Source organism: Coloeus monedula (assembly GCF_965178545.1).
Source record: "Coloeus monedula genome assembly, chromosome: 6".
NCBI lineage: Eukaryota > Metazoa > Chordata > Aves > Passeriformes > Corvidae > Coloeus > Coloeus monedula.
The window spans coordinates 26,494,159-26,520,994 of record NC_138786.1 but is presented as its reverse complement, the minus strand read 5'-3'; the positions used below and the strand labels follow the sequence as shown (position 1 = coordinate 26,520,994).

The 26,836-nt window shown below is 38.9% G+C and overlaps 1 protein-coding gene across 3 annotated transcripts in view; it reads left to right on the top strand.

The window, feature by feature from the left end:
• Window positions 1-25,224, top strand: part of INO80 (INO80 complex ATPase subunit) — a 64,700-nt gene extending 39,476 nt beyond the window's left edge. For 2 of the 3 annotated variants that reach the window (XM_082283975.1, XM_082283974.1), the window contains exons 27-37: window positions 3,259-3,484; window positions 8,714-8,841; window positions 13,128-13,222; window positions 15,520-15,592; window positions 17,042-17,200; window positions 18,486-18,588; window positions 19,155-19,243; window positions 20,024-20,179; window positions 21,230-21,389; window positions 22,192-22,401; window positions 22,997-25,224. In XM_082283975.1, coding sequence (XP_082140101.1) covers window positions 3,259-3,484; window positions 8,714-8,841; window positions 13,128-13,222; window positions 15,520-15,592; window positions 17,042-17,200; window positions 18,486-18,588; window positions 19,155-19,243; window positions 20,024-20,179; window positions 21,230-21,389; window positions 22,192-22,401; window positions 22,997-23,214 — 1,617 coding nt within the window. In that variant the 3' untranslated portion in view covers window positions 23,215-25,224. The remainder of the gene's footprint in view (window positions 1-3,258; window positions 3,485-8,713; window positions 8,842-13,127; window positions 13,223-15,519; window positions 15,593-17,041; window positions 17,201-18,485; window positions 18,589-19,154; window positions 19,244-20,023; window positions 20,180-21,229; window positions 21,390-22,191; window positions 22,402-22,996) is intronic. The other variant, XM_082283976.1, reaches the window with a different exon arrangement.
• The last annotated feature ends 1,612 nt before the right edge of the window (window positions 25,225-26,836 follow it).

The window sequence follows — 26,836 nt, the reverse complement described above, 5'->3', positions numbered from 1 at the left end:
ATTGTCCTAGCTAAACTAAGTTGTTTAATTTAAGGTGGAAATGCCTTTATACATCCCTGTCACTATATTTTTGATGTATTTCTGAACCATGACTCTTTCAATCAGTTTGACAATAATGGTGTTGAGAGAGGAGGATTTAGTTCTAAGGACTGCTCTACCTTTCGTTACAAGTAAAACCACAAAAACAAACCTGTGGGGAAAAATATTTGAAAAAATGTGCCATGACAAAAAGGAGTGTGAACAAGCTTGAATGAAAGATTTTTTTTTTTGTCTGTTTCAGAAAAGCATTGTCTTCTCTTGTAAGGGCATGTAAAAGATACAGGACCTTCGAAATACATGCCTGCATTTTAAAAAAAAAGGAACTGATGGTAAAGATAGTCTTAGGTCCTCAGATGTCAGTCAGTTTTACAGGGGATATGTAGGAAGATTAGCTGTTGTTAATGTAGAAATAGCACTGAGGCACACAGAGTTTGTCTCAAGATTGTCTCCTACTAGTTCTTCCTTGGGGTGAAGTGTTACTGAAATGTGGCTTGTAGAATCTTCTGACATGACTTCATTTGTCTTGTAAAAATCCCGGTGTACAAATCTGTGTATTGTTTTCAGTAGGTAAGCTATGTTTGTGTCAGAAGTTAGTCTGCTCTGTTTTGTGTGTAGTGGCTGCCTGTTCTAGGGGTGAAAAATCTAGGTCCTGGAAATCAGCATGGCAAGTTGTGCTTGAAAAGAGTATTTGTTCCAGTCTGTTCAGTGTAGAAATATGAACTGAAACGTGATGGTGAATATTGTCTCTTAAACAACCTAAGTCTGTACCATCATTTGTGGTTTACAGCAGTGGCAGAACTTTTTTTCAGGTGGCAGAACTTGCTTGCATTTTGAATTTTTTGTGCTTTGAGAGAGGTTTTGCCCTCTCTCACAAAGGTCAGACATACACTTCGACTGCAGGTGGCAGTACAGGATAGCAGCAACTCTAAAAGTACCTTGTAGGTAGTGGAAATGTGTTCAAATTCTTAACACAGCCCCTTTCTCTTTGCAGTATTTTGTGTGGCTGTGTGTAAGACCTTAAAACAGCTCTTGGCATCTGGAAAAGCACTGGATTTACCATTTTGCAAAGATATTGTGTGCTTTTTTTGTTGTTTTTTTTGTTGTTGTTGTTATTTACTGTAACTGTGCTCATTAATATGTTTAAACAATTGTTTGGCCCTTGTAAAGAGAAGTCTCTATGAGATTAATTTATTCCTATGAGAAGAGCTCCTGTAAAACTGGTCAGAGCCACACTTCCAGCTAGGAAACCTTGCTTAATACCTGTTACTTTGAGTTAGCTGACAAATGTTCAGTGAGGTACAGCCGACATATAAGATACCAGGCAGTTCTGAGGGAGGAGTTGCTCTCTTTACCTTACAGTTCTAAAGCGCCTTGTTTGAAACAGGTGGTAATTAAACTGTCTATTGCTTAGCATTTAGTTAAGCTGTTAATATGTTTTTATTTGCATGATACAATGTTGCATATATTATTCTCAATATGTAGCAGTTACGTCACACCAGAGTAAGCTGGAAGAAAAATTTAAACCCCCTTCAAACATAGAAGCTTTTCATCTGCAATACAAAGATGGTTCTTTTCTTGTGTTTAATGTTTCAGATGTCCCATTATCACGCTAATTCCCACCCCTGCTCAATTCTGCAGGAAGTCCACTGTTTACTGTTCTCCATGAAAACCTATAGGCTTCTGTACTGTTTCTTCCTATGCAGCCCTGCTGCCTTTTTTAAGTGTGAAAACTTTCACAAGCTTGATTTTCTCTGTTGTTCATTTGTTACATTGCTTTTCATAGTCCTGGAGGAAGTGTCATTTTGCACACTGTTAGGATTCATGACAATGTTTTTAACTTCTGTGACTTTACATGGAAGATTTTTTTCATTGTACTTCTAAAATAAAAGCAACAATGACTTCTAAAGTAGTGATATATTTGCTTCTTATATTGGTGAAGAAATTGTCATGGCATTTCAAATTTCTCTGTTACTGTAAGGTTAGTTGTCTTAATACTACCATTTATTTTCATTTCTATGTGAGTTTATAACACATTATTAAGTTTTTAGATAGTATGTAAAAGCTTCTACTCGCTTTCTTTTGTAAACTTGGTTATAAACAGTTTCTGTAAACACTCCAGAATGTTCTCCCAAAACCAGACTTATATTCAAAAAAGGTAGAAAGAAGAAGTTGGTTATCTGCTTTTTTTTTTTTTTTTTAATTCTTGTGCTAGACAGTGAATTATTCTGCATTTATATTTGTGTTAAAGTGTTGTAATTGTGTTTACTTTGGATCATGTGATTTAACTGTTGGTGAAGTATCTGAAGTTAAATCCAGCAGAGCAGCGTGTCCTGCTGTGTACCCTGGCTCAGTTTCACTTTTGGTTGTTGTCCTTTACCGTGGTAAGGGAGAGAGAAGAGCAAGCTGCAGATTTTACAAAATGCAGCCTTGTCTGCTGGAACAGTTTGCTCAAGCACCTTGCAGCCACTGGCATTCAGCTGTTTGGCTCATGTGCACCTTCCACTCTGTACAGATTTGGGCGGATGGGGCAGAAAAGGGGGAGTGAAACTGATGGAGTTGTTCCAGAACAGCTTACATGGCATGAAATCACACTTCCCTTGTTTGCAACACTGGTCTGTCCAGCTGGATTGTATGTACTGAAACAGGTAATAGGGCATGGGATTCATAGAATGCCACAAGAAAAAGACCATTATTTCTGTGGCCCACTTCTGTTCAAAGCAGCTGTAAAGCCCAAGAAATATGCTGTTCCTTTTTTTCCCCTTTCTAATTTATGAATCTCCCTAATTTTGAATTATCAAATGAATTTCTGTTAAGGACAATATGTAAGTGTCATTTCTGCTAATGAGATAAATCTTACTTGATTGTGAAGGATGGAACTAAAAATAAACAAATAAATAAAAGAAATCTTGGCAAAAGGAGCGGTACAGCAAGGATATTACTCTTCTAGCTTTGCTGTCAGTTGTGTAGCAGTTGGCACAAGGCATAGTTTATCAAAAGGAAGGTTTTCTGTGCCTGGTTGTTTACATGGTGTTTTTTGTGGTGTGGAGAGGTGTTGCGTCTTTGCTTGGTTTAAGCCAAACAAAAGATTGTTTTCTGTTTCTGCATTTCATAATGATATGACTTTTAAAATTTGATCCCGTGGTAAGGTACTTGAACTGGGGATTTGGGGATGAGGAGAAATGTGAGCAAGAATATTGACTATTATTATTTTACTTGTAGGTAACAGCTGTGCCACTGGAATTCTACTGCAATGACCGAAGTGCAGAATACGAGCGCAGGGCACTAAGGGAAGGAGGAAGTCTGGAAGCAAAGCAGTGTGTACTCCATGGATCCCCTGAGCTAGCAGCTGACTGGCTGAAGCAGTGCTCCCAGTTCTTCCCAGAGCATCCAGGAGGGCTCTTAGGGATCAGGCCTCAGAACGGCTGGTCTTTTATCAGGATACCAGGTAAGTTTGGAGGTTGTAGTGGAACAGAGATAAGATAAATAAGAACATCTGTTATTTTGTGGTAATTTATGCTTGGTTATGGGCTTTTTGAAGGGTTGGGGGTGGTTGTGTGTTTGCTTTTCCTTCAGAGTGAAAGCTAACCCTGATATCTTAAAATACACCATGATTTTGCATCCTCTGTCTGAAGTAAATCTTTGATGGATACTGAAAAGTCTAATACAGGTTTTTCTAATGCCTGCAAATCTCTCTTTGCATGTCAGTCTTCCAAATGACTGTAAACAGGTAGACTTGCTTACTAGAGCACGGTCTGCTCTCACAACCAAATACTGTTTTGAGGTTGGAGATAGGAAGATTGGATGAAAAGTTAGAGATATACCTTGCCTCCTAAGGTGTTGGAAGAGCTTCATATTGTCCTAAAAGATCTTTTATTGGTCTACCTAGTGAAAAGGTTAAAATTACTTGTAGCAGTCTACCATGAGAAGGATGGGTTTGAGGACCAAGTTCAGAGGAAATTGGCCTGGAAAATAAAGCATGAAGGGTTTACTGAATTTTGGTTGAAATGAAGAAGACTTACTCATATTTCCTTGTAAAGTGGGAAAGAGGTACCAGTGTACCAGTAAAATAAATGTACTTAGTTTTTTCTTAGAATTAGACAAAAGCAATCCAAGATCTCATAGGGTTTGATTGCCAGCACTGCAGTGACTTTCATGGGCTGGACATGCTCTAGCTGTCAGAAGATGGTCCTGAGCAGCGAGCAGAATTCTGCAGAAAGTACTAGAGATCTGATAGATAGCCAAGAGGAAAAACAGCTTACACTGCCAGATGCAAAGTTATTCCCAGACCCTTTTGGGTCAAGGATGTTTGGCAGGGGAAGTTAATACAGTAAGAGGAAAATGGCCTTTTGCTTGCTACAGTCCGGTTTAAGAAGGTACCTTTTTCATTGTTTGGAGTCATTTGAAGCACATGCACGTTTGTACCTATGTAATGGAGAAACCATTTTTCATGAGCTTGCACTGGATTAATATTCAGTGATAGTTGATGATTTTATAGTTTTTCTAGGAATTCTTTTAGTTGTTTGCCAGTTATTTGGAAAAAGAAAATCAATCTCTGTAGCAGAAAATCGGGAAGTATTGAGGAGATAAGATAGAAGACATGGATAGAGAAATGCAGAAAAGTAGCCAATGCAGGAAAGAGACAGGGCTGCATTCTCTTGAAAGACTTCCATTTTAAGCTGGGGACTGTTATCAGCAAAAAAATTTTAGAGGAATAAAGGTGAGGTACAAGAAGCTTACAGGAGTGAGAGAATAGGTGCAGGGGTAGGCAAATTGTTGTCAAAGCACAACAGAATTTGGTTGAGAAGGAGGCTGGGATGAGTGTGTTACGTAAAGCTGGTTTAATTTAGAAAGTGTTGGACCTAGAAGTGGCTTAAAAAAGTAGTTTTGTACAGCTGTGTTTTAATTAAGTAGAAAGTAGCATTCAAACCTAAACTCACTCTGAGAGGAGAGGGCACACACCACAACAGGACAGCTGTGTTCATAGGTGCAGAAACAGGCCTGGTGCCTTACAGAAAGTGAGTGATGTGCTGAAGGAGCCATTTGCAAGGCTAAAGTCTAGCAAATGTCAGATGGAACAGTTGCTGTAAAGGTCTGTGGCAAATAGGTGACAAGAAAAGGGGGACACCTCTCTCTCCTAAACCCTGATCTATCCTCTCCCAGACTCAGCGTTCCCAGTACCCTGGCAGCAGGCTCAGCTGTGATCACTGTGGGAATCTCTTGAGGCTTTTCCTGTTCTTTGAAAGAAAAATGGTCCTGGATTAAATGGCAGGAAGTGTCTGAGTCCTTTTAGTATCGATAAAAAGCACCGGCCTCACTGGCTGTTTACTGTGAGAGCCAGCTAGCTCCTCACTGACCCCATTGTGCCGTCAGGAGGGGAACCAGGGGTGTCAACTGGAACCCAGGCTTTATCTCTCTTTCCTCTGCTTTTTGCATGTCCAGAGGCACTTTTCCTCATTCTCCAGAGAGCGCTGAGCCCAGCTACAGTCATCAGCCAGAGCTCCTGACAAGGGTTATTCTGAGTCATAATAATTTTTAACTATTCTTCCCAGGCCCACTGTATCCCCTTGTAGATAATTTATGTCCATATCCTTGCATGGCTGGAGGCAGTTGGGTTTGGGTTGTTTTCAGACTGAAAGCCATTTGGTCTGGTTCCTTGTTTATTTCATACAGTGCTGAAGAACCCAAAAACGGTGTCCTGGGGAGAGCTCTCTGACAGTGCAATATAGGACCTCTAGCTCCTGACTGACTTAAAGTTTTAGAAGTGCCTTTTAAACAAAAAAAAAATTCCAAATAATTTGTCATTATAAGTTGTTACTGATCATTAAAAGTAAAAAAATGTAGAACTGCAAATTTTGAAATCCCCTTTAAAAAAGTAATAGGTTGTCATTTTCTTCTCCTAGTTAAGAGAAAATTAGAAATAGAAGTGAGAGAAACTAGAGGTGGAAGACTTTTTTTTTCTCTTTTAACTAATTGTGGTATTTTCTGAAGATGGCATGAGTAAAATACATTTTCTTTTACGATTTTCCAGAATTTGTTCTTTGAAGCACTAGGTGGCAGGCTTTCAGCATGGAAAAATACTTGATCTTGGAAAACACAATGGCATCAGGATAGCATACTTAAAGGTGCCAGGTTAGGGACAAATGGTTTTCTCTTTGAGATGATAAATCTCTTTTTTGGTAGTACTCTTTTTTGTTTTGCTCTCCTAAAAAATACCCCAAAAACTTTCTCACCAGTGCAGTCTGCTTTGCTGCTGAAATATTGGATGACTTATGAACTGTTAACAAATTGCTAACTTTTCAGACCATCTGCAAATAAATTCTTTACTTCTAATTTGCATTTCATTGCGATTTAAAAATAGTTACTTACACAATGGAGACCTCAGGAGCCAGCAGCAAAGGACGCGCATCATTTCCAGTTAGCAAAGCTTAATTCTACCTATTCATGCCTTTGTGAGGAAAAACAGAAAGCATTTTGCTTTTGGAAACTTGCTATATGTTAATCTGATCCTATCAGGACTGACTTTTGAACAGACCCTGGTGGTTCTCTGAGTTTTATTCCAGTCAGGTGGCTTTTGGTTAATAATTGTGTTAGTTTGTCATGTATATCTAGACTTTTCATGTAACTTCACTCAATTTAATTCATTCTGAAATAGCAAGCTGACCAATTAGAATAAAAGCAGAATGTCATGGCTGTATTTATAATTAAAGGAAATAATAATATTTTCTGTAAAGAGTAAACACTGCTATTGTGCAGAAGTTTTGGCTTCTATAGGTGTATTTTAAATCAAAATAGCTGTAAGTCGTTTCCATTTTCCTTAATGGCCTATGCTCAAAATTTGTTTTTCCTTTGAAGAGCACACAAAGCTATTAATGATTTATATGTAATTGAGACTGAATTCTGTTCTAGAGATGAGTGCATCATTATACATTATGTTGCACTTAGAACAAATGCCGGCCTGATGTGTGGGCTTGAGTTTTCCTTACAGTATTTCCTTGGCTTGGCTCTCCAGTTAATGGATTCCCTAAGGTAGTTGCTAACATTTCAAGCAATGATGTGCTGCTTGCTCCTGGCAGAGCATGATCATCACTGCCAAAATGAAGAGCAAAAGGGAGAAAAACAGTGACTATCTAGATAGGCAGACAAGCAAGAAAGAGCAGATCTGTCTTGTCTTGGGTTCTTAGCTAGTGAATTGCAGGTGGTGCACGGCTCTAGAATGACCATAGGAGAGAGCATTCACAGCATTGATTTGTAGAGCAAGTAGAATACCTAATTATTTTAAACAATATGGTAACTCACAATTTTTTGAATTTCGGAAAGGAGACTGTTGGTTGCATCTTCTGATATTCTAATGTAGATCCCACTAATTCCAGCATTAGGTCCACTATTTGTATTTAAGCTAAAGGATGTTTTTGAAAGAGAGCAACTACATTCCTGCTTTTCTCAGCAAGTCCATAGTTGTTCTTGCAGGAATTGCTTGCTACTCTGCCACATTGCTGTCCACCTACCACACCACTTTGGTACTCATGAACTGTGTTGCCTGCTCTGCTTATAAGATCTTTTTAGGAGTGCTCTTGTGTGATCTGTGCTCCTCTCTTCCACTGGTATGAACCTGGTTTTGGCTATATTAAAATGCATGGTGGTCAGATGAAAGAATTAATTTTTGTATATAACTTTTTTTTTAATTGGGATATTGGGCAAGACAGTTAACTGCCATACAGAAAGCTGGATTTTCTTCAGCCCATGAGTTAATTCATTCTGTGAAGGAGGAAGTGTGCAAAAGTGTTACCTGCTAGACATTAGAGAACATTACCTGCTAGACATGTTGAAAATACTTGGGTTCTGTACTAGCCCGCACCATCTGCAGTTGTCAGCTTTCCGTTTTGGCTGTAAACCTAAGTTCAGACATCCAAAAGAATAGAGAATCATCAATGGCCTTTCCAACAGATAATTTTTTGGAAGAAAATTTCTCTTTAAACAGTAATGTATTGTTTACTGAAGTTTATGTACAGAATGTACAAACAGGAAGATCTCCTTCCTGAAAAATACTTCATGAGCAGTGCTGAAATAGAGAGGACATGAAGTATAAAATCTGAAGTGACTGAAAAGATTGCCATCTGGAAACATTTCTTAAACAAAACAAAAGAGAAAAAAAAAAAAAGGAGAGGGCAGGGAAGAACAAGGCAGTTCTGTGAGGGGACTGTTGTTTTACAGTGACCTAGAGAGCTGTTCTTCACTTTCTGTGTTGGTGAGGGGTGTGATCTGTGGAGGATGCATCTAAAGCTCAGCAGCAGGTAGCAGCAAATGTGTGAAGTGGAAAACATTTCTTGAATTGTCAAGGCATATAGTGCTTGTTGATACGGTCAGAATAAAAGCTTACATGAGGGATATGGCTATCCAAAAAAATGATTGAGCCCATACTTGAGAGGAGATCAGTCTGTGACAAGATTTTGCCAGGTGGGTATATTCATATTGCTCCTGTCCCAGCAAACAAAAGTTATTGTTACCATTGTGATTTTAAGTATCAGCCAGAAGGGATGTTGCAGTTTCTTCCATCACACCTCCTTACTTCAGGGATTATAATGCAGTGAAGTGCTAGGAAAACTTAAAAGCTAACTTGTTGCATGTATCTGGGTTTGCTTTATTAGTTACATGCTTTTCTTCTATTTCTTTTTAGATAAAGAAAGTCTGATCACTGACAGTGGAAAACTTCATGCTCTTGATCTTCTGTTGACACGGCTGAAATCTCAAGGGCACAGAGTTCTAATTTACTCCCAGATGACGCGGATGATTGACTTACTGGAGGTAGGAGAGCTAGAACTGACAGGAGACAATTTATGAAGATGGAGATTTAGCAACACTGTTTTGGAGAAAGTACTATAATTTGGATGCAGCAAACCTGACATAAAATTGCTTACCAGAAGATACCCAGTTAATGCATTCATATGAGAATATAAGAACTGCCATACAAAGTTAGACCTAAGGTCCTACCTAGTGTTATACTGATACCAGTGTATAGCAGCAGATGGTAGGAGGAAAGTGTACAAGAATAGTGATACTTCACCCTTAGTCACTCAATTTCCAGCAGTTTGCGGTTCAAGGGGTTTCTGAACCAAATGTGCCTCCTGCATACTCAGTAGTCCAACATGGATTCTTCTTCTGTGAAGTTGTTCATTTGCATCTTGACACCTTGTTAGGTGTTGGCATTTGCACTGCCCTGTGGCAAGGGGTTGCATGGCTTAATTATCCTCTTTTTCTGGTTTTGAACTGCTTCCTTCTATTTTCATTCAATGCCTGCATGCCCTTTTATTGGAAGGAAGAGGAAAAACAGTGGTAAATTTTACAGTGTTTATGTTGTAATTTCACAGACTTTTACTGTTTCCCTCTAATATCTGATTCCTCTGCAGAAGTTTGGTAAACATTAAGAGGTTCTCTGGCATATGGGATAGGAAAGAGATAAGGAATGAAGTCATGACTCATAATTTAAATACAGGCAGTCTGCCTCTGAAGAAAAAACAAAAAAATCATTATTTGATGAGCAGCCATGCCATCAAAGAGCTAGGATACTGTTTTCTCCACAATAAACTGAAGAGAAAAAGTGAGAAGCCTGAATCAATAGCTGCCTAAGTCATGAGTTTTGTATGAACAGGAGAGTATTTTAAGGTCAGCAGTTAATAGTTCAACAACAAATCACAAGCTGAATTTTGTTTTTGCTGCTGTGAGGAAAAACAGAACTTGCATGGTCGCAATTCTGTATTTTGGCGGTTTGCCTAGCATTGCTTTGTATGCCTCTTTTTTTGGCAAACGTTGGACGTGGTGTAGGTTTGTTGATACCCTGCATTACACCATGAAGCTCATAAAGCTGAGTGTTTAGTGCTTCTGTCTTTTCTCTTAGCATTCCATTTTAAAGGCTTGTGAGCACAATGTTTTGCTATTCCACCTCTTGAATGTTCAACTTCACTTGTGTTTTATTATCCAAATAAGCCACCTACTTAGTCCTCTGTTTTTCTTTCTCTCCACCCAAGTAACAGAAGCTGAAGTTAAGCAAGCTAAAAACCAAGTAAGGACTCAATTAATAAGAAAATCCTTGCAAAAGTTGTGGATCTGTAGATATTTTTCCTGATCTATCAAAATATATCCCACCTGCCTACTTAAATATGAAAAAACATAGAATGTCTTTTTTAACAGTATTTGGACTATATTACACTAACCTAATCAACGCAGGGCAGAGAGCACAAAGCACATTGTTTACAAAGTTATAAAACCTTGTTTGTTTTATGTAGCTTCAACTGAAGAAGTGCTGAGTAGTTCAGCCATTATAAAATGGCAGCTATAAATACAAAGAGGAAAATTATTTGATTTCAACAGAAGAGGATAAACTGTAATTTCAGTATTGTTATTTCATGCAGATGTGTATTTCATACTTTTTAAGATTTTGTTTGTTTTTCTCCATATGATTGCTGTCTTCCTGAAGAGCAATTGTCCATGGTTTCACTGGGAATCAGATTGTATTCATGAGATGAGGAGTCGAATTATGTTCTGCATGAAGTAAAATGTTCTGCTTTTGGTTGTACTCTACCAAAAGTTAATGAGTTGTGTTAAAACGTAAGAGTACTCAATTTAGACTGTGAAATAATATGAAGGGAAAACATTTTACTGAGAAAGTATCAGTGTGGAAGCCCAGAAGAGCACTGGCTTTAGCAGGCACTACATTCTTACCATACTCAGGTCATCGTGTGTTGTTTGTTTCCTGTGTAGGTGCTCTGTTGCAAGGGTTTCATTATTTGTCCTAGACTGATGCTTCTGGTGGCTTGGTGATCCCTTACACTAAACGAGACTGGCAGGTAGATTTTTCAAGCAGGTCTAATATAAGGATCTCTATATGAGACTGAAGCCTCCCTCTGAGGTTTCCCCACCCCACTCCGTCATTCCTTGTGGGGAGCTAGAAAAGTGAGCAGTCATCAAGTGCCTTCCACAATTACAGTAGAGACCAGGTATATTTACTCTTTAAATATCTTCTTTGCCATCAGGGTTGTCTCTTTAGCTGAAAGCATGCCATTTCTATGAGTGATCAGAACACTGAACTGCTGAGAAGTGTAGTATGAATTGCAATGTGGATTTTTTTTTTTACTTTTTTTCTGAATTGAAAGGGTATACTGTTAATATTTGGGAAAGTACTGCACAAAACCAGTTCACAACAAAAGGATGTTTCGTATGAGCACTGTTACACTACTGTGAAGCATCCACCTTGATCAGAGGAAGGTGGATGGAGGCAGACCAGAACCTGTTAGATGATTAGCTAAGGGCTAATGTACAAAGCTAATTCACAGACCTGGGGGAACAGCCCATAAATGCCAGTACTGCAGGTGTAGAATAACTTGTTCTATTGCACTCTGTGCCTTTGTGAAAATGTCTGAAGTCTGGAATAAGGATAAATGCACCTGATGGAATGAAGGAAGTTGTTTTCTGTTTGTGCTGGTTTGTTTAGAAGACAGATAATGAAAAGATGGTTAATAGATGAGGGAAGACTAAATCAAGATCAAAAGGTTGAATCATCATAAAGGCAGATAAAGACAGTAACAAAGAAATGAAAGGAAAAGGTTCTTGTGATGATAGTAAAAGGATTGTTCAAATCTGGAGAAAAGGTGGCATCATAGTGCCTAACTGACAATTCTCTCTGGTTTTAGTTGGTGACAGAAACCTGTCACAGAAATTGAATAAATCAACAGTATATTAGGACTTGTTTGTCTGTGTGGTGAAGTTGCTCTTCTCTGCTTTGAACTTCTGTTGTTGTACTCCCTCCAGAAATCCTACTAGCCATGAGCTCTGTTTCGAAGAGGTGGTCCAAGTGTGGATTTGGCCATTTCCACAGTTTTATTTACCTAATTTTCTCTTTCATCTGTCTCACATTGAAGCTTGCTTCCTCCACATCAATTTTTTCTCAGTGTCTTATAATATGGCAGCTCTTTCACCATTTCTGCAGTAGTGAAGCAGAACACAAAGGGATCAGGAGCCCTGAAGGATGGTGGAAAAGGAGAACTGGGCATGGTACTGTCAGAAGGTTCATTGGAGTGCAAGCACTGCCATGTCTTCTCATAGCATATCAGTTCTGTGTCTGCTGAGCACTGTGGTTTGGAGTGAGATGAATCCAATAGTTCTTGCTGCTAAAACATTATCTGTTCCTTTCTGTCTTCATTTGCACTCACAGCATCTCAAAAAGACTCATGCATCAGTAGGGTTAAACCTAACTCGTGTAACCAGTAGATGTTGCATCTTGTCAGCCAAGCAAGGATCCCATTGTTCAAGCACCCCAGAGGATAGCTTTCCAGAGAAACTCTGTGGTTATTTGAGCTTTGTATGTAATTTAGATTTTATTCAAAGTTGCACAGGTATCAGAAAATGCTGAGAACCTTAGAGCATGAAAAATGTGTCTCACTGGAAAAAGCCTTTGCTTACAGCATTCCTAGCTGATGCCATTTGATATGTGTCTCAGGCAATGGTTTCAGTTCTGCTGCCTGGCAGGAGCTGTGGGCTGACACACCAGTGTAATGTTCAAAGTGTTCTTGTGTGCAAGAGATTCAGAGGTTCTTCGCTGCTGAGATGAAACCTGGACAGACATTATACAGCACCAGGTTTTAAAAACCACCAGTCAAATGGTATAAAATCGACAGGGAGCAGGTGCAATTGGTTTGTTTGGAAAGGTTTGCTTGCACAGTAAAAGCTTGGGATTTAGTAAAAATTTAGACTCTGTGAAAACAAACTTCCCATTTTAGTGATTTTTGTTTCCCTATTTATTTATAGGAAAAGGCATGTACCAGGTCTGCAGTGCAGCAAATATATCCCCAACTCTGAACTGACACTGTCATTTATCTCTTACATGGAATGCAAAAGCCAACATATGATGGAGTAGCTTTAATTTCTGGATTGTATTATTACCAAGTATTGCTTACAGAACATTTGTTGATGATGTTTAGGGAACCTTATTGTAATTAGCAATCCTGCTTTTATTGTGTTTTTTTTTTTTTTCTGAAAGAGTCAAGATTGAACAGTTTCAAGAACAACTGTATTTTTTTGGTGCATGTTCTTTGCAGGAATACATGGTTTATAGGAAACATACCTACATGAGATTGGATGGCTCTTCAAAGATTTCTGAACGAAGGGACATGGTAGCAGATTTTCAGAACAGGTAATGTATTTTGCAAGGTGTGTGTGAGATGAAGTACATGTACCTAGGAAGTTGGTGTAAGATGTAATGAAATAAATGAAGCCTGTACTTTTCTTTCCTTATATCAAATTGACCTCATTTATTTGAAACAGGTTCTAGGTGGTTTGCTGACCAGTACTCAGTGGTGTTGTTATGAATCTGTGAAAGAGTACTGGAAGCAATTTTAGTGTAGCCACTTATTGTACTTCTTGCCAATCCAAATAGGCTGTTGCTTAGAAAGAAGCTCAACGGAAAGGCAGAAAGTGTCCATTGGTTATTAAATGCTTTGACAATTGACACTGTAAAGATGAGATTGAAAATCTTGCATATGCTAGAGTATTGAAAGTGACCTAGTTTTCTGCAAAACGAACCATTTAACCATATTATACTAAGAAACCTGAAACTAATAAACAAAAGATAAAACGGGAATGGGGATTTTATTAGCTAGAGAGGTAGGGTAACTTCTTGTGTGGTAAACCAAAATAGATCCTGACAATTTTTTTAAGCACATCAGGGCACATTATTTATAATTATTGAGTTTGTGGTTATTGAGTTCCTTTTATCCTGAGATATGGCTTGATACAATATCATTTTGGTACAGTAGTTCACAGGTTATCCTTCCTGTATGTTGACATGAGCTTGTAAGAAGGCCACTTTCCGATTTCAGTGGAGTTAGATTCATAGATGTTGCTTTCACCCTACAATAAACAACTATTCTAAACTAGAGAAGAGTCCTTGTGTTAGTGGTCCCAAAGTATTGTAGCTGAAAATAGGAGTCCAGGCCTTGCAGGTTCGTGAGGCTGACGGACCCGAAGGACTGTGTTGCAATGATGAGTCTTCTAGTGAACTTGAACATGTGCAGAAGTAAGTGAGAGGACCATGTAGTACCTTTCTTTCTGCCTATTTCCACATGTCAGAAACAAGTTCCTTGCAGGTTATGATGTCCTCCTGGAATCTTGATGCTTCCTCCTGTAAGATCCTTAACCAAACAAAGTAAAAAATCCCTAGTTTTATTAAAGAACAGAATTCATTTTTATTAGTGAATAAAACAACTGGAGAAAAATAATAATTTCAGCAGGAAATCCCTTTGAAATGTAGGTCAGCCAGTCTAAACAAGAATTCCTGCTAAAATGTTTGTTGAATTCCTCTTATACGTGATTTACTTATGAGAAATACTTCCAGAGAAAAAAGCATGACTGAGATTAAACTATTCTGCAGGATATCCTTGCAAGGCGCTGAAAATATATAGCTATGAGATGATAATTTGTTCATGTAGTCTGTGGTTCTGTCCACTTTCCTTCCCATATGGCACATCAAGAAGCATTTCACAGCTGGATGTTCAGGTGACTGTCTATACATACATCCCACTATTGTTGCAAGAGAGCAGATTACCTGGCCAAGGATTATCTTCAGTGCAAACAGGCACCTGTTGACTCCTTTGGCTTTGTTACCTGCAAGATAATGTCTGAAGATTTACAGCTTGGCTTTAGTTCCTTCCAGTTCATTCAGCAAGAGTTTCTGGTACTTTACTGATTTTACATTTGCCAAGTTGTTCAGACAGTGTAGTACCAAAAGGATGTGACGTTCCAGACTGTCTTCTCTTAAGCAGAGAAGGACAATGTGTCAATGTCTTTGGAGTCCGTACTAGTGTACTGTCTGCTTTGTTTGTCTCAGCCTGTTCACAGATCCATAAGGTGTTGAACACTTCTAAATAATGCTGACCCTCCAGAGACATTAGTGTCGTTTACAACCTTAGTGGAAGTTTTGATTTTGCTGTTATCACTTAAGTTTTCATCAGTACTTGGTCTTGCCACATAAAGGCTTGTCTCCATGTTCGTTCTGTTCAAAGCACCAAATTTAGAACAAAACTTGCACTACAGAGTTTTGACATTTATTTTTCTGTTTTTATCAATTGAGCATCATTAAGGCAAGATTTCTTTAACATGGGGTCAGTTCTGTGAAACAGTAAATTGTTCTTTGTCCATATGAAATCTTAATTTCCAGTGTGGGCAAGATAAACAAGCCCTGGTTTGTTTTGATACAGATTAATAAACTGCAAGTTGAATGTTTACATGTTCAGACAGTCCTCACTTGTGGATCAACTTCTTTCACTCTTTCATACATTTTTTTCCTTGACCATGAATGAACAGCACAAAATGTTCTGAAGTGTTCAAGTAATAGAAACAGCTCTGATTGCTTCGTATAGGTCAAAAAATTGCTTCTGTGGTTATTCCTTGTTCATGCACAAAATAAGGGGATTTAATCTCTTTCCTCTACAGGAATGATATTTTCGTGTTCCTGTTAAGTACAAGAGCTGGAGGCTTGGGCATTAACCTTACAGCTGCAGATACGGTAGGTGAAATTTGGTAACAATTTATGTGGGAAAATCAGTCATTCTGTGTGAAAGTTGGCACTCTCTTGCCTGTACTGATCAATATTTTTAGTACTGCTATTCACATTGTGAAATTGCGTAGCCTTGTTTATTTAGTTATTATTCACAATGTAATATTACTTTGATGATAAAGTTGTAGAATATTGGACATTTTGGCACACAGTTTTTGGCTACAGTTGGAAATTTCTACCTATTCCCCACATACTTGAGTACCAGAGTCCAGAAAGAAGTTGGATTACTGAAGGAGTCTACAGGTGCAAATGACACTTAGATGAAACAGCATTCACTGTATGAATGACCCTTTGCTCCAAAGGTTCAGTTGCAAAGGAACGAGTGGAATAGTTATCAGTTACCCTTTTTTCTGTGCCCAGAAGAATGAAACAATGCCTATAAAGGTAGGAAGCCATTTGTATTTGAGTATCAGCTACTCAGGAAGGATAAATTTCTTCCCCTGAGGTGTAAGGACAGACTGATTTAGGTGAATTGCAAGAATTTGCACTCTGGAGCAGCTGCTACTAATCACTAGGGAAGGAATACTGATGAACCATTCATCTTTTCATTAACAGCTATTCTTGTGCTTCTAACCTACACCCAGTGTGCATGCAGATTTGACCTCAAGTCTGTAGCCACAAATACCCAAAGATCTTTGAATCAAAAAAATACTACGTGTTTTTAAAAAAGAAATCCTATCATGTCTTGTTGTCAGTCACAAGAAATCAGAGGAAAACAAGTATCTGTAGGATTTTCAGGGTTTAAAAGAAGAAATAAACAGATGGAAGCTCAGGCAGGCTCCTTGCATGAGCATTTTTAGGTCTGTGTTTTTCTGTGTAACTTCATTAATACTTTACTTTGCTGTCTAAAATTTTTTTAAATGCTGTTGGTTTTTATGCTTATTATGCATAAAGTACTATTAGAGTAATAGTGCAACATGAATTTAATGTGGCATTTCAGTTTTTTATAGTCAAAGTACTAGAAATGTTAGACTTCATCTAAGTTTTGAATAAAAATTGGAATATTACTTTTTGCATGAAATTCTGATATGATGGTAAGTAACACTAAAATGCGTCCATGATGTGGTAAGTCTATAATTAATTGCATGACAGTGATTTAATGTGATGACAAACTTAGGAATTCTGTGCATCCCAGACAGGTCTGTTTAAGAAGATATTAAAGATGTTCTGTAGAAGTTGAAGCATTCATAGTGTCAGTCAGTTTGAATTCACCTGAAATGCGGTGGAAGAGATTTCATGGGACTAGGCAAGGCTATTTAACACAGCCTACAGTGGGGCTGTAATTCTGTGAAACACGATTGAATTTTATTGTTACCATATATTGGATTTTTGTTTGTTAAATCACCAGGGGCTCTGAATGTATGTTTTTATTTAATCCTTTCTGGTGTTGCCTTGCAGGTAATTTTCTATGACAGTGACTGGAATCCAACAGTAGACCAGCAGGCCATGGACCGGGCCCACAGGCTGGGTCAGACCAAACAAGTCACCGTGTACCGCTTGATCTGTAAAGGCACCATTGAGGAGCGCATCCTACAGAGGGCAAAGGAAAAGAGTGAGGTAGGAATAAGGATCTCATCTGGAACAAGAAGTTACAGAGATGGTATCATAAAGCACGTATCAACATGAGTAAAGAGACAGAAAAAGTGTCTGCAGGGAGACAGAAGAGAAGGGAAAAGGAAGTGTCTCTGTTCACATGTACAAATCTGTGTCCCTAACACAGCAGCAATTCAGTGACATTATGTGAGCTGGAAAGAAGCTAATTATTTACAATATGACTTCATGAAAACTTTTTGTTATGCTGCAGTGAAAAAACTCAGCCTTCTTTAAGACTAGGGCTTCTGTCTTTGCTGTGTCAGAGTTACTGATTCCCCTCATGTTACACAGCAGCTGATTTTTTTTTTAAAGACATTTGGAAGGTAATCAAGTGGAAATTATTTGAGGTGTGATGATTGCCAGAAAAGCTCAGTGTCCTGCAGCATCAAGCAGTAAGTGTACTAGGAACTTCAAACCTCATGACACTTAATTGGCAAGAAGATAACTAAGGAGAGTCATGTTTTTCAGTAGCAGTAGGTACACTATATACAACATTCAGATGTTTTGTGTACTTGGGAGTTTCTTTTAGCTTTTGTCTTACTTGGATGCTGCTCATGATGTTGCAGCAACTGAATGCATTCATATTTCCCTTGTTGAAACCATTTTTTCTGATACTGCACTAGAGTTACCTGAAATCAGCCTGAAAATCAGGTGTAGTCTGCTGTTGGTGATGCAAATAATTTAAATTGCCATATGTTAAAGCTTGTTCTCTTCTGCTAAATTACAACTCTTTTTAGTTGTTGCATTTTTAAAGATATAGTTGCAGTAATAGAGGCTGAGTGGATTGCTTTAACTGCAACACCAACTCAGTATGGAGATACAGTTTTCAGTCAAGGAGATGAAAAATGTTGCACCCTTTAAGAATGTGGTCTGCATGATCCTCTGTGCAGTTTACTTGAAAACTTGAATGGGTAAATTATACTTGAGAGGGCTGTTGCTGTATTTTTGTTTCGTTTTCTTCAGCAGTATATCAATTAATACTATTATAATTAGTAGTTTATTACATGCTGCTTCAGAAAAAATGTATCCTTCCATAAGGGATGGTAGTTTTTTGCTGTCTATCTCAGTTGGTTCTCGTATTTTATACCCTGAAATTTTACTACTAACTTTGGTATGATAGAGAAATTGGATCAAGTCTGACTTATATGTACTTGCATGATTTTTGCAGCTGGCTTTCAGTGATGGGTAGTGAGAAATGTTTCATGGATGCTTTGACTTTCCTTTTCTTCACTCATTTTTTTCCTTCTAGATTCAACGAATGGTAATTTCAGGTGGCAATTTCAAACCTGACACCTTGAAGCCAAAAGAGGTGGTCAGCCTTCTGCTGGATGATGAGGAACTAGAAAAGAAATGTATGTGAAATTGGTGTTTCAGCAATTCCCCCATTTTCCACTTCATTACCTTATGAAATCTGTGTTTTTATCTCTCCGAACACATGTATTGCTGATAACAACTTCTGTTTCCTGTCTCTTTTTGTATTGCCAACTCTTGTTAGTACAAGCTGGTTTGATATCACTGCTGAGCTGAATGAAGTTGTGCAAAATGAGACACGATGATGTGATTAAGTTTTTATTGGCACTCATTCAGGATCATTACATTGTTCCTGAATGACAAAGCTTTGACAAGAATTATGTAGGTCATGACAAGAAAAGTATTAATAAAAGTGCTGTATTTCATCATACTTTTGAAGTTAGAGGCATACACTTCCATGTTGCTTGAAAGAAGAATTTCCCTGTAAGACTTTTTAGTGACTTGGAAACAAATAGTTTTAATAGAGTAGTGTTTTCAATGTGTTTTAGTTTCAATACAACTGACTTTTCTTCCCAGTTCTGTTAGAACTAGAACTTCTTGGTAAGATTCATAAAAGGATATGAAATACTTTTCCAGTGGTGACAGCTTTGTATTTCTTTTCCAACAGTGCGTCAGCGTCAAGAAGAGAAGCGACAGCAAGAAGAAACAAATCGTGTGAAGGAGCGTAAACGTAAAAGGGAAAAATATGCTGAGAAGGTATTTTGATACAGAGAGGTTGCTGTGTCAGTGATAGAGCCAGAAGAGCTTCAGGATCACTGTTATGGGATGTGGAACATGTTATGCCAAGGCAGTCTTAACGAGTAAACCTTCTTGCCTTTGCCATTGAAAGTCAGTCTGTGGCAGTTCCTTACACAGAAGAGGGATATTACAAAATAAGTAATGCATAGTTACCTGTATTTTACTCATTAGCATCTTCAGTAATAGGGAAGTACTGCCTACCCAAACAAACCTGACAATCAACTGATCATTAAATTGGTGACTTTATCAAGATTTTGTTCTGCAAGGACAAAAAGGGGAATGTAAAGGAAGCACCAACCATGGATAAAACCCATATAGCTATGAGGCTTCTGTGGAACTAGGGAAGATCAGTTTGTTTAAAAAGCATCACTAAAACCAGGTAATGAAAAATCTGAGTTTTTAAGACAGAGAGGCTTTGCATTAATTAATTGAAATTTTGGGTAATGGTAAAGAATTTTAAACTCACTCCAAAAGGTACTGGAAATCAAAGTAATTTTGTAAGAGTAATACTCCATCATTCCAGCTATTTTATGAAGAAAAAGAAAACTCTTCTCAAATCTAAAGAAGGAGCATTTAAGGGATCTGTTAGCATATCCTTCAGAAACTTGTTTTGGGAAATTCTGCACGTGGCATTCCTTGAGTTAAAATACTGAGCTAGGTTTTGAGATTTTGGGTTGCTTGTTCCCATTCTGCTGTTTTATTGCCTTTTTCATCCTGTTATTACTTTATTTATTTCAGAAGAAGAAGGAAGATGAATTGGATGGGAAGAGAAAGAAAGAGAGCATGAACCTTGTGATCCCATTTGTTCCCTCAGCTGATAACTCCAACCTATCTGCTGATGGGGATGATTCTTTCATTAGTGTAGACTCTGCCATGCCCAGTCCTTTCAGTGAGGTGAGACTCACCTCTGCTTTAACCTACATACTGTTTCAGTTGTGGCCCTACATCTTGTAGGATTCTTGTCTGCTATTTTAGCTATTGTAGAGCTTTGAGGGTGTGGGGAAGTGATGTGTCTTAAAGGTGAACCATGGAAATGAAAATAGATTATTGAAAATGCAGCAGCTCCTTACAGCTCCTCATGTTATTTGACATTCCATTATTCCCCTCTTCTTCACTCTCTACTTCCCTTTTCTTACAGTGAGTTTACGTCCTGACTTTCCTCCCTTCCAGTCTCTGAAAGTTTTCCATTCTTACCTGGAGTCCCACTTACTTTCTTCCTACTTCCTTGTCCCTTTTCCTTGCTTTTGTTATGCTCACACTTACAGCCATGTGCCCTCTCCCATACCAATACCTGCTACAGCAAGAACACTCTGCTTCTGAGCCAAGCAGTATCCCTCGAATAGCTCCTTGACATTCAGTTTCTTTCTAAGTACCCCTCACTAGTCTTATCTGCATCTCTGCTTCCTCACTTGCTTCAGGTTCTGAATTACTGTGATTTTTCTCCTCTGGAATTTAAATAAAAAATTCTCAGTGGCACACATCTTACTTTGCTTCATCTGTGTGTAAAGAATTGGTTTTAGCAGGAAATGTCTTTTGTTCTGTGCCATGTTGATTAAGATTTCTGTATTCCTTTATTGATCAAGATTTTTATTAGCAGTAGTAGTGGATTAAGAATCCTATTTTCTCTCTTGCAGTTGAAAATGCACAGTTGAACAACAGTTTACTTAAATCTGCTCAGCCCATTAGTCTTTTGCTTCATAACTTAGCATGTATTTTCATGAACTGAAATTAAATAGTGGGTGGAGGTCTTTACTGCTGCTCAGCATGTAAATAAAGTGTGGTGTGATCAGGCAGATGATGTATCCTGCTCATGCTGCTATTCTAGAGAAAATGGGAAGGAATAAGTACCAATTACTTGTGATTGTATAGCTTTTGAAGATCTTACTATTTTTGTACCTTTTCCAAACCTGAGAAGCTAATGGCTTTGTTCTCTGTCATGTTTAGATATCCATCAGCAGTGAATTACATATGGGCTCTATCCCTCCTGATGAGAGCAGTAATGATATGCTTGTGATTGTGGATGATCCAGCTTCTTCAGCACCTCAGTCAAGGGCAACAAACTCTCCTGCTTCCATTACTGGCTCAGTTTCAGACACCGTGAATGGTCAGTACTCTTGCCTTGATTTACTGCTAACATTTATTAAACCTTGACTTTGCATGGCTAAGTGATATGTTTTCTGCATTTTTCCCAGGATGTATGAATGGTTGGCAAGATTTGGGGGAAAATAATTGCCTTTTCATTGAAAAGTTGCTTCTAATTTGATAGGAAATCTGTTTATAGTCTGTCATTCACCACACTTACCTCTTTGCTGTGTTAGTTATTTCAAAAAGTTGTGTCCTTTGTTCCTGTGTTATAGAAGGCTCTCCTTACCGTAAGTTTGTTACCAAATTGCAGACTACCACAGAACTATCAATCTCTAAGCTTTTCCTTGAATTTACTGCTGGGTTAATAATTAGTTCTCTATCTCCAGTGGGTGGTTGGAGCAATTTTTTAAGTGCAGTGTAATTTTAAATAATGTCAAGTGTTTTTAATTACTGTAGTTTTCTACAGTGAAATAAGTAGAATCATAGTTCTTGATGAGTTTCTTCAAAGATGGAAGATACTGCATCTCCATCTTCAAATAAGAAAAAGGATCATCGTGAAGTAGAACTCAGAGATCTCCACCTCTTTGTAGATTGGATTCATAGTAATACAAGTAGTTGCAGTTAATAAGATACTGTTGCTGAAGAGTGAAGTCTTGTATACATAATTTCTTATCGTGAGATGGCTGCTTGCTAACAGTGTCCCTGTTAATGTAAATGCCACATAGGATACAGTATTAATGTAACTGGTGGGCAGCTTTGATGCTGCACTCACTGTGAAAACACTGTAGGAGCTACTGTTGTAACATTCTTTCCGTGTTCAGGCGTTTCAATGCAAGATACATCTCTCGCTGCAAGAGGCCAGTCAAGTCGAAGCCGGGGTCGCCCCAAAGGGGGCTCCAAAGGCGGCACTGGCAAAGGCAGGAGCCGGAAGTCGATAGCGGGAAGCGCAGCGGCCATGGCAGGGGCCAAGGCGGGGGCAGCGGCAGCGTCTGCGGCGGCGTACGCAGCCTACGGCTACAGCGTCTCCAAAGGTGCGTGGGGCAGGGCGGGCGCCAGGCTGCCCAGAGCACAGCCAGCCACGTGAGCTTGCCTGACGGCTGCTCACAACCGGTTAAAAGTGTTGTGTTGGTGGTACTGCTTGCCCATTATATTCTGAGATCCAGGCAATACACAGTGTGACATGGTAAGGGTGTGAGAGGATAGCCAGTGTCACCTCAGATGACCTTGAGTTTTTTGTCTGCCCTTTGAATTACCTCATACCAAATATTTTTCCTTAATTTTTTTGTTGGTTTTGGCATTTTCTTAGTGTGGTGTTCAGACAGATCAGATAGTGTTGTTTATGCCATGGCTGTGGCTGTGATTTTCCTGCATTGCATCATGTTGAGGTTACCGTATCACATTCCAAAACCTCCTAAACTGATGGTGATTGACCTGCAGCTTTATATTAGCTGAAGATAGCCCAAAGTGTAACTGTAAGATGTTTTGTATCTTAAGGAGATCCCTCTTCATTAAACTGTCATAAGTCATGAATACAGAGTGGTCTTAGGACTGGCTGTTAATACATTGTTTGCTGTTGAAGTGGAATAATATGCTCATGTGGAATTTGGTTTTCTTTTCCATTGCTAGGCATGTCTGCAAGTAGCCCTCTACAAACAGCAATCATTCGACCTTCTGGACTTGCAGATTTTGGACCTTCAAGCGCCTCTTCTCCCTTGAGCTCCCCTTTGAGCAAAGGAAACAGTGTTTGTGGGACCCCCAAAAGTTTAAACCTGACCAGCAGTCTCATATCAGAAACTTCAATTCGGAAGCAAAGCAAAGGTGCCCACACCTCAGGTGGTCGGTAGTAATTTTGAACCCCCAAAGCTTGTCTGAACTGCATTGGCTTTCAGAGTAGACCACCCTGCCAGTTGAAGGCATGCTAACAAATGCCTTGTTGGTGTCCAGCACATGTGTGGAAAGAAAATCAAAGCACAATGGGAGCGGGTGGTTGATGTGAGCACTTTGATTATGTGTATTCCAAAAAACTATCTTTGCAGACACTGCAAGAAGGAGGGAGGGGAGTCTGGGGTAATTGGGAGAGTGTCAGCCTGTGTTTTATTGACACATCTGACAAAGATTCCCAAGAAAGCATCCAGCTACTCCATGCAATATCCTGCAGCTGAGTGTGCTTGAAGTCACACCAGTGTACTTGCTCTGTTATACCCTGAGATGGAGCCCAGCATTAATTTTGTCCTATGAAATCAGTATATGAACCCCAGGAGTATCCTGTAGAGTCACAAGACATTTCTGTACTGGCAGCTGGTCAGTGAACATGCAGGAGTAATTGGGGGCTATGCTGAAGATGATGTGTAATCAGAAAAAATCTTGGGTTCCTCTGCTGTGGGTCTCCAGGTTCTTTAAAGACTTGAAGTTCAAAGGAAGGTGTCTCAGGTGGTTTCCAGGGAGCAGACTCTCTTCAGCACCATTTGTCAGGAAGATGCTCAGAGCTGCAGAATACAGGGAGCACTGTCAAGCCTCGTGAGAGCAGCAGCACAGCCTCTGCTTCACACAGTGGAAGAAATCACAGGCCAGTGATTGGTTTGCATTTCAGAATTCTCATCAGCATGAACACTCGCTGTGTTCAGAATGATTTCTCTCATTTTTGCGGTGTGCAAAACTCTTAAAAGCTTAGAAACAAAATAATACTCTATTTGTACAAATCTCGAGAAGGAGGAAAACGGAAGTGCTGAGGAGGAGTTCGTGCTGCTCCTCTCACTGCGCCATAGCAGAGCGTGGATCTGCAGCTTGCAGTGCTGTGAGAGGCGCAATGAAAAACAATCCTGAGAGAGAGGGAACTGTGCCATTCCCCCTTCCAGGCAAATCTGGGAAAAAAATTATGTAATATCCCAGCCATCCCATTGACTGTTCTTGCAGTGTGTTTTCCCTTCATCTTTGTGATCATCACACATACTGGCGTGGTTGAGTTCACTGCAGTGTGCGGGCAGTAGCTGTGTCCCATAAGGCTGATAGAAGGCAGTGCTGCCAGTACCCATCCATGTTCTTGTTCCCTTCCTCCTTCCTCGTTCTTGATGCACAAACCCCGCCCGTAGCCCCTTGCTTTGCTGTAAGCGTTGTCTGCATTGCACTGAGATTTAGGTGTGGGACAGTTGTTCTGTCTCACACGTTGAATTAAGAGGCTGTTCTGCCGGGGCACTTTCATCCCTTGAGAGAAGCAAGTTGAGTTGCAGGTCTGGGCTGTGACAGTGGAAGATGATTTCCTTTTTTATTATTATAATTTTTTTCTGACCCCAAATCCTTTGCCTGGCGTCCTACAGTGTAGAGCGAGTGCTTCCTGTCGGTTCTGCCTCTAATTTGCACACCTGAAAATAGCAGAACTGAGCTTAGTTAGATTGATTTTTGAACAGATTTGCAGGGGATAATTGAGGGGGAGGTGATGTTTAATTAACTCATGAAGACTTCCCCCTTCCCCTTCTATTCACATGTATATATGATATTTAGAGGGAATCAGACAAATGCCAAGCCTTTTTTTCTCTTTGAATGTGCTGTCTATTTTTGTAACTGAACTTGTACATATGTATAAAGAGAGACACATCTTTCTTTTACTAACTGGAGGAGAAAATCTTAAATAAAATGGAGTGAGATAATTTTATGTAAATCAGTGTCTTTGTGGTTTTTATGCATGTAGCTGTATGAATGAGAGGATTAGGGAAGAGAACATGGAGGGGTGCGCATCTGGAAGTGCTTCTGGAGACAAATGCTGCTCAATGTAAAGCTCTAGAGTGTTTGTGCTCTGCCAAGTATCATGTTTGTAACCTTCTTCAGTTACAACTGTACCCTTATCCCATGTTTGTATTCACTGATAATCTCATAATCTGTTTTAGAGTAAGTGTGCAGCAGGTCACAAGGAAACAGAAGCAACTATAATATGCGTAATTACACAGTACCTGAACTTCGGTGGTTCAATTCGACAGTTGATTGTTTTGAGACATCATTCTCTACAGTTATTTCTTTTCTTTTTTTTTTTACCTTTTTTTTCTTCTCAATGGGAGTTAAAAGGACTTTTTTATGCACAGTCTTGATCTCCAAACTGCTAGACAGTTGCATTAATTTGTAATCTAAAGTGGAGAGAAAAAAAACAAAATTGTAATTTGAAAAGCTTGCGAAAGTGTAGTATGTACTGTCACATGCTATATTTTTAGAAGATTAAATTATTGATATTTTAAACACTGATAAATATAAAAATAAAAATATGTATTTAAGAGTATAAATATATTTAGAATATATTTATAAAATAAATTATAAAATACATTTAACATAAGATAAAAATAAAAAATATTTTAAATCATTTCATCCTCAAGAGAAACACCAAATAACATCACAAGCTGTGGCAAAAGCAGTGGTAGCTGATCTGCTTGCACAGTTTGTGTCAGGCCAAGAAGTTCAGAAGATCTAACACAGTTGTAAAATAAATGAACTGCTAGATCACATTCAGTTCAATTTCTGTTAGACATTAAATTTCAACATTTCAACATAAATTTCTTGATATTATGCATCATAGGGGAACAGATTCTGTGATAGTAGTCAAGGTATTGGGAAAAATTCATGTGATGGCTGTCCTAGTCTAATTTCTTGGTTTGGGGAAGGAAGTAGTGCTATAGAGACAAACACTGGGAATTTTTTTTAAGAAGGTGGAGGTAGTTTTGTATCCATACCTGGGGAACACTTCAGTTGAAGTGAGCAAATGGGTGTGCACACTGAAGCTTTGTTCTTTTAAATTTCACTCTGAGCATCTTTTCACTCTGACTGTATGTTAATGCACTTATATGGGTTAATGGCAGAGAAAGTCACTTTACTCCAAGAGATCAAGGTATTTGCTAGAGGTAGAAACAACGAATGAACTGAGTTTGTGTTTTAAGCTGGAGAGGTGAAATAGCTGTCAGTATGGTTTGGGGGATGTTGGCAGTGCTGTGTATTCATCATGCTAGTTGATTATAGCATTTTACTCACTGATTGCTACAGAACTGTTAAATACAGTTCACTGATCAATGCTACTATTGAAGACATTTAAAGGTGATAATTTTCTTAGATCCTGAGAAGTTAGGACTTAAATTAAAAGTGCTGTTGTGTCCCAGCCTCACACACATTTTTATAGTTTAGCCTACAAGGGTTGTCTAGTTCAGAAGGGTCCCCAGAACACCCTTTGCTGCTAGCCTGCGTTTTCTCTTTTCTATTATGGCTCAAGTCTGCTGTCCTCTCCATTTAGCCAGCCACTAAATTTCCTTTCTTTATTCTGCAAAGAGATAAAGAGGTTACTGCAGGATGGTGTGAACCTGGAACTGCTTTAATTCTTCACTTCAGGATATTATTGCTGTACTGTCCAAATGTAGTGTTATTTCTGTGCCTTCTCCCCTCTCTGTTGCATGCTTTCCCCACCAGTGTCCCTGCTCTTCGCTGTCCTGTGTTCCG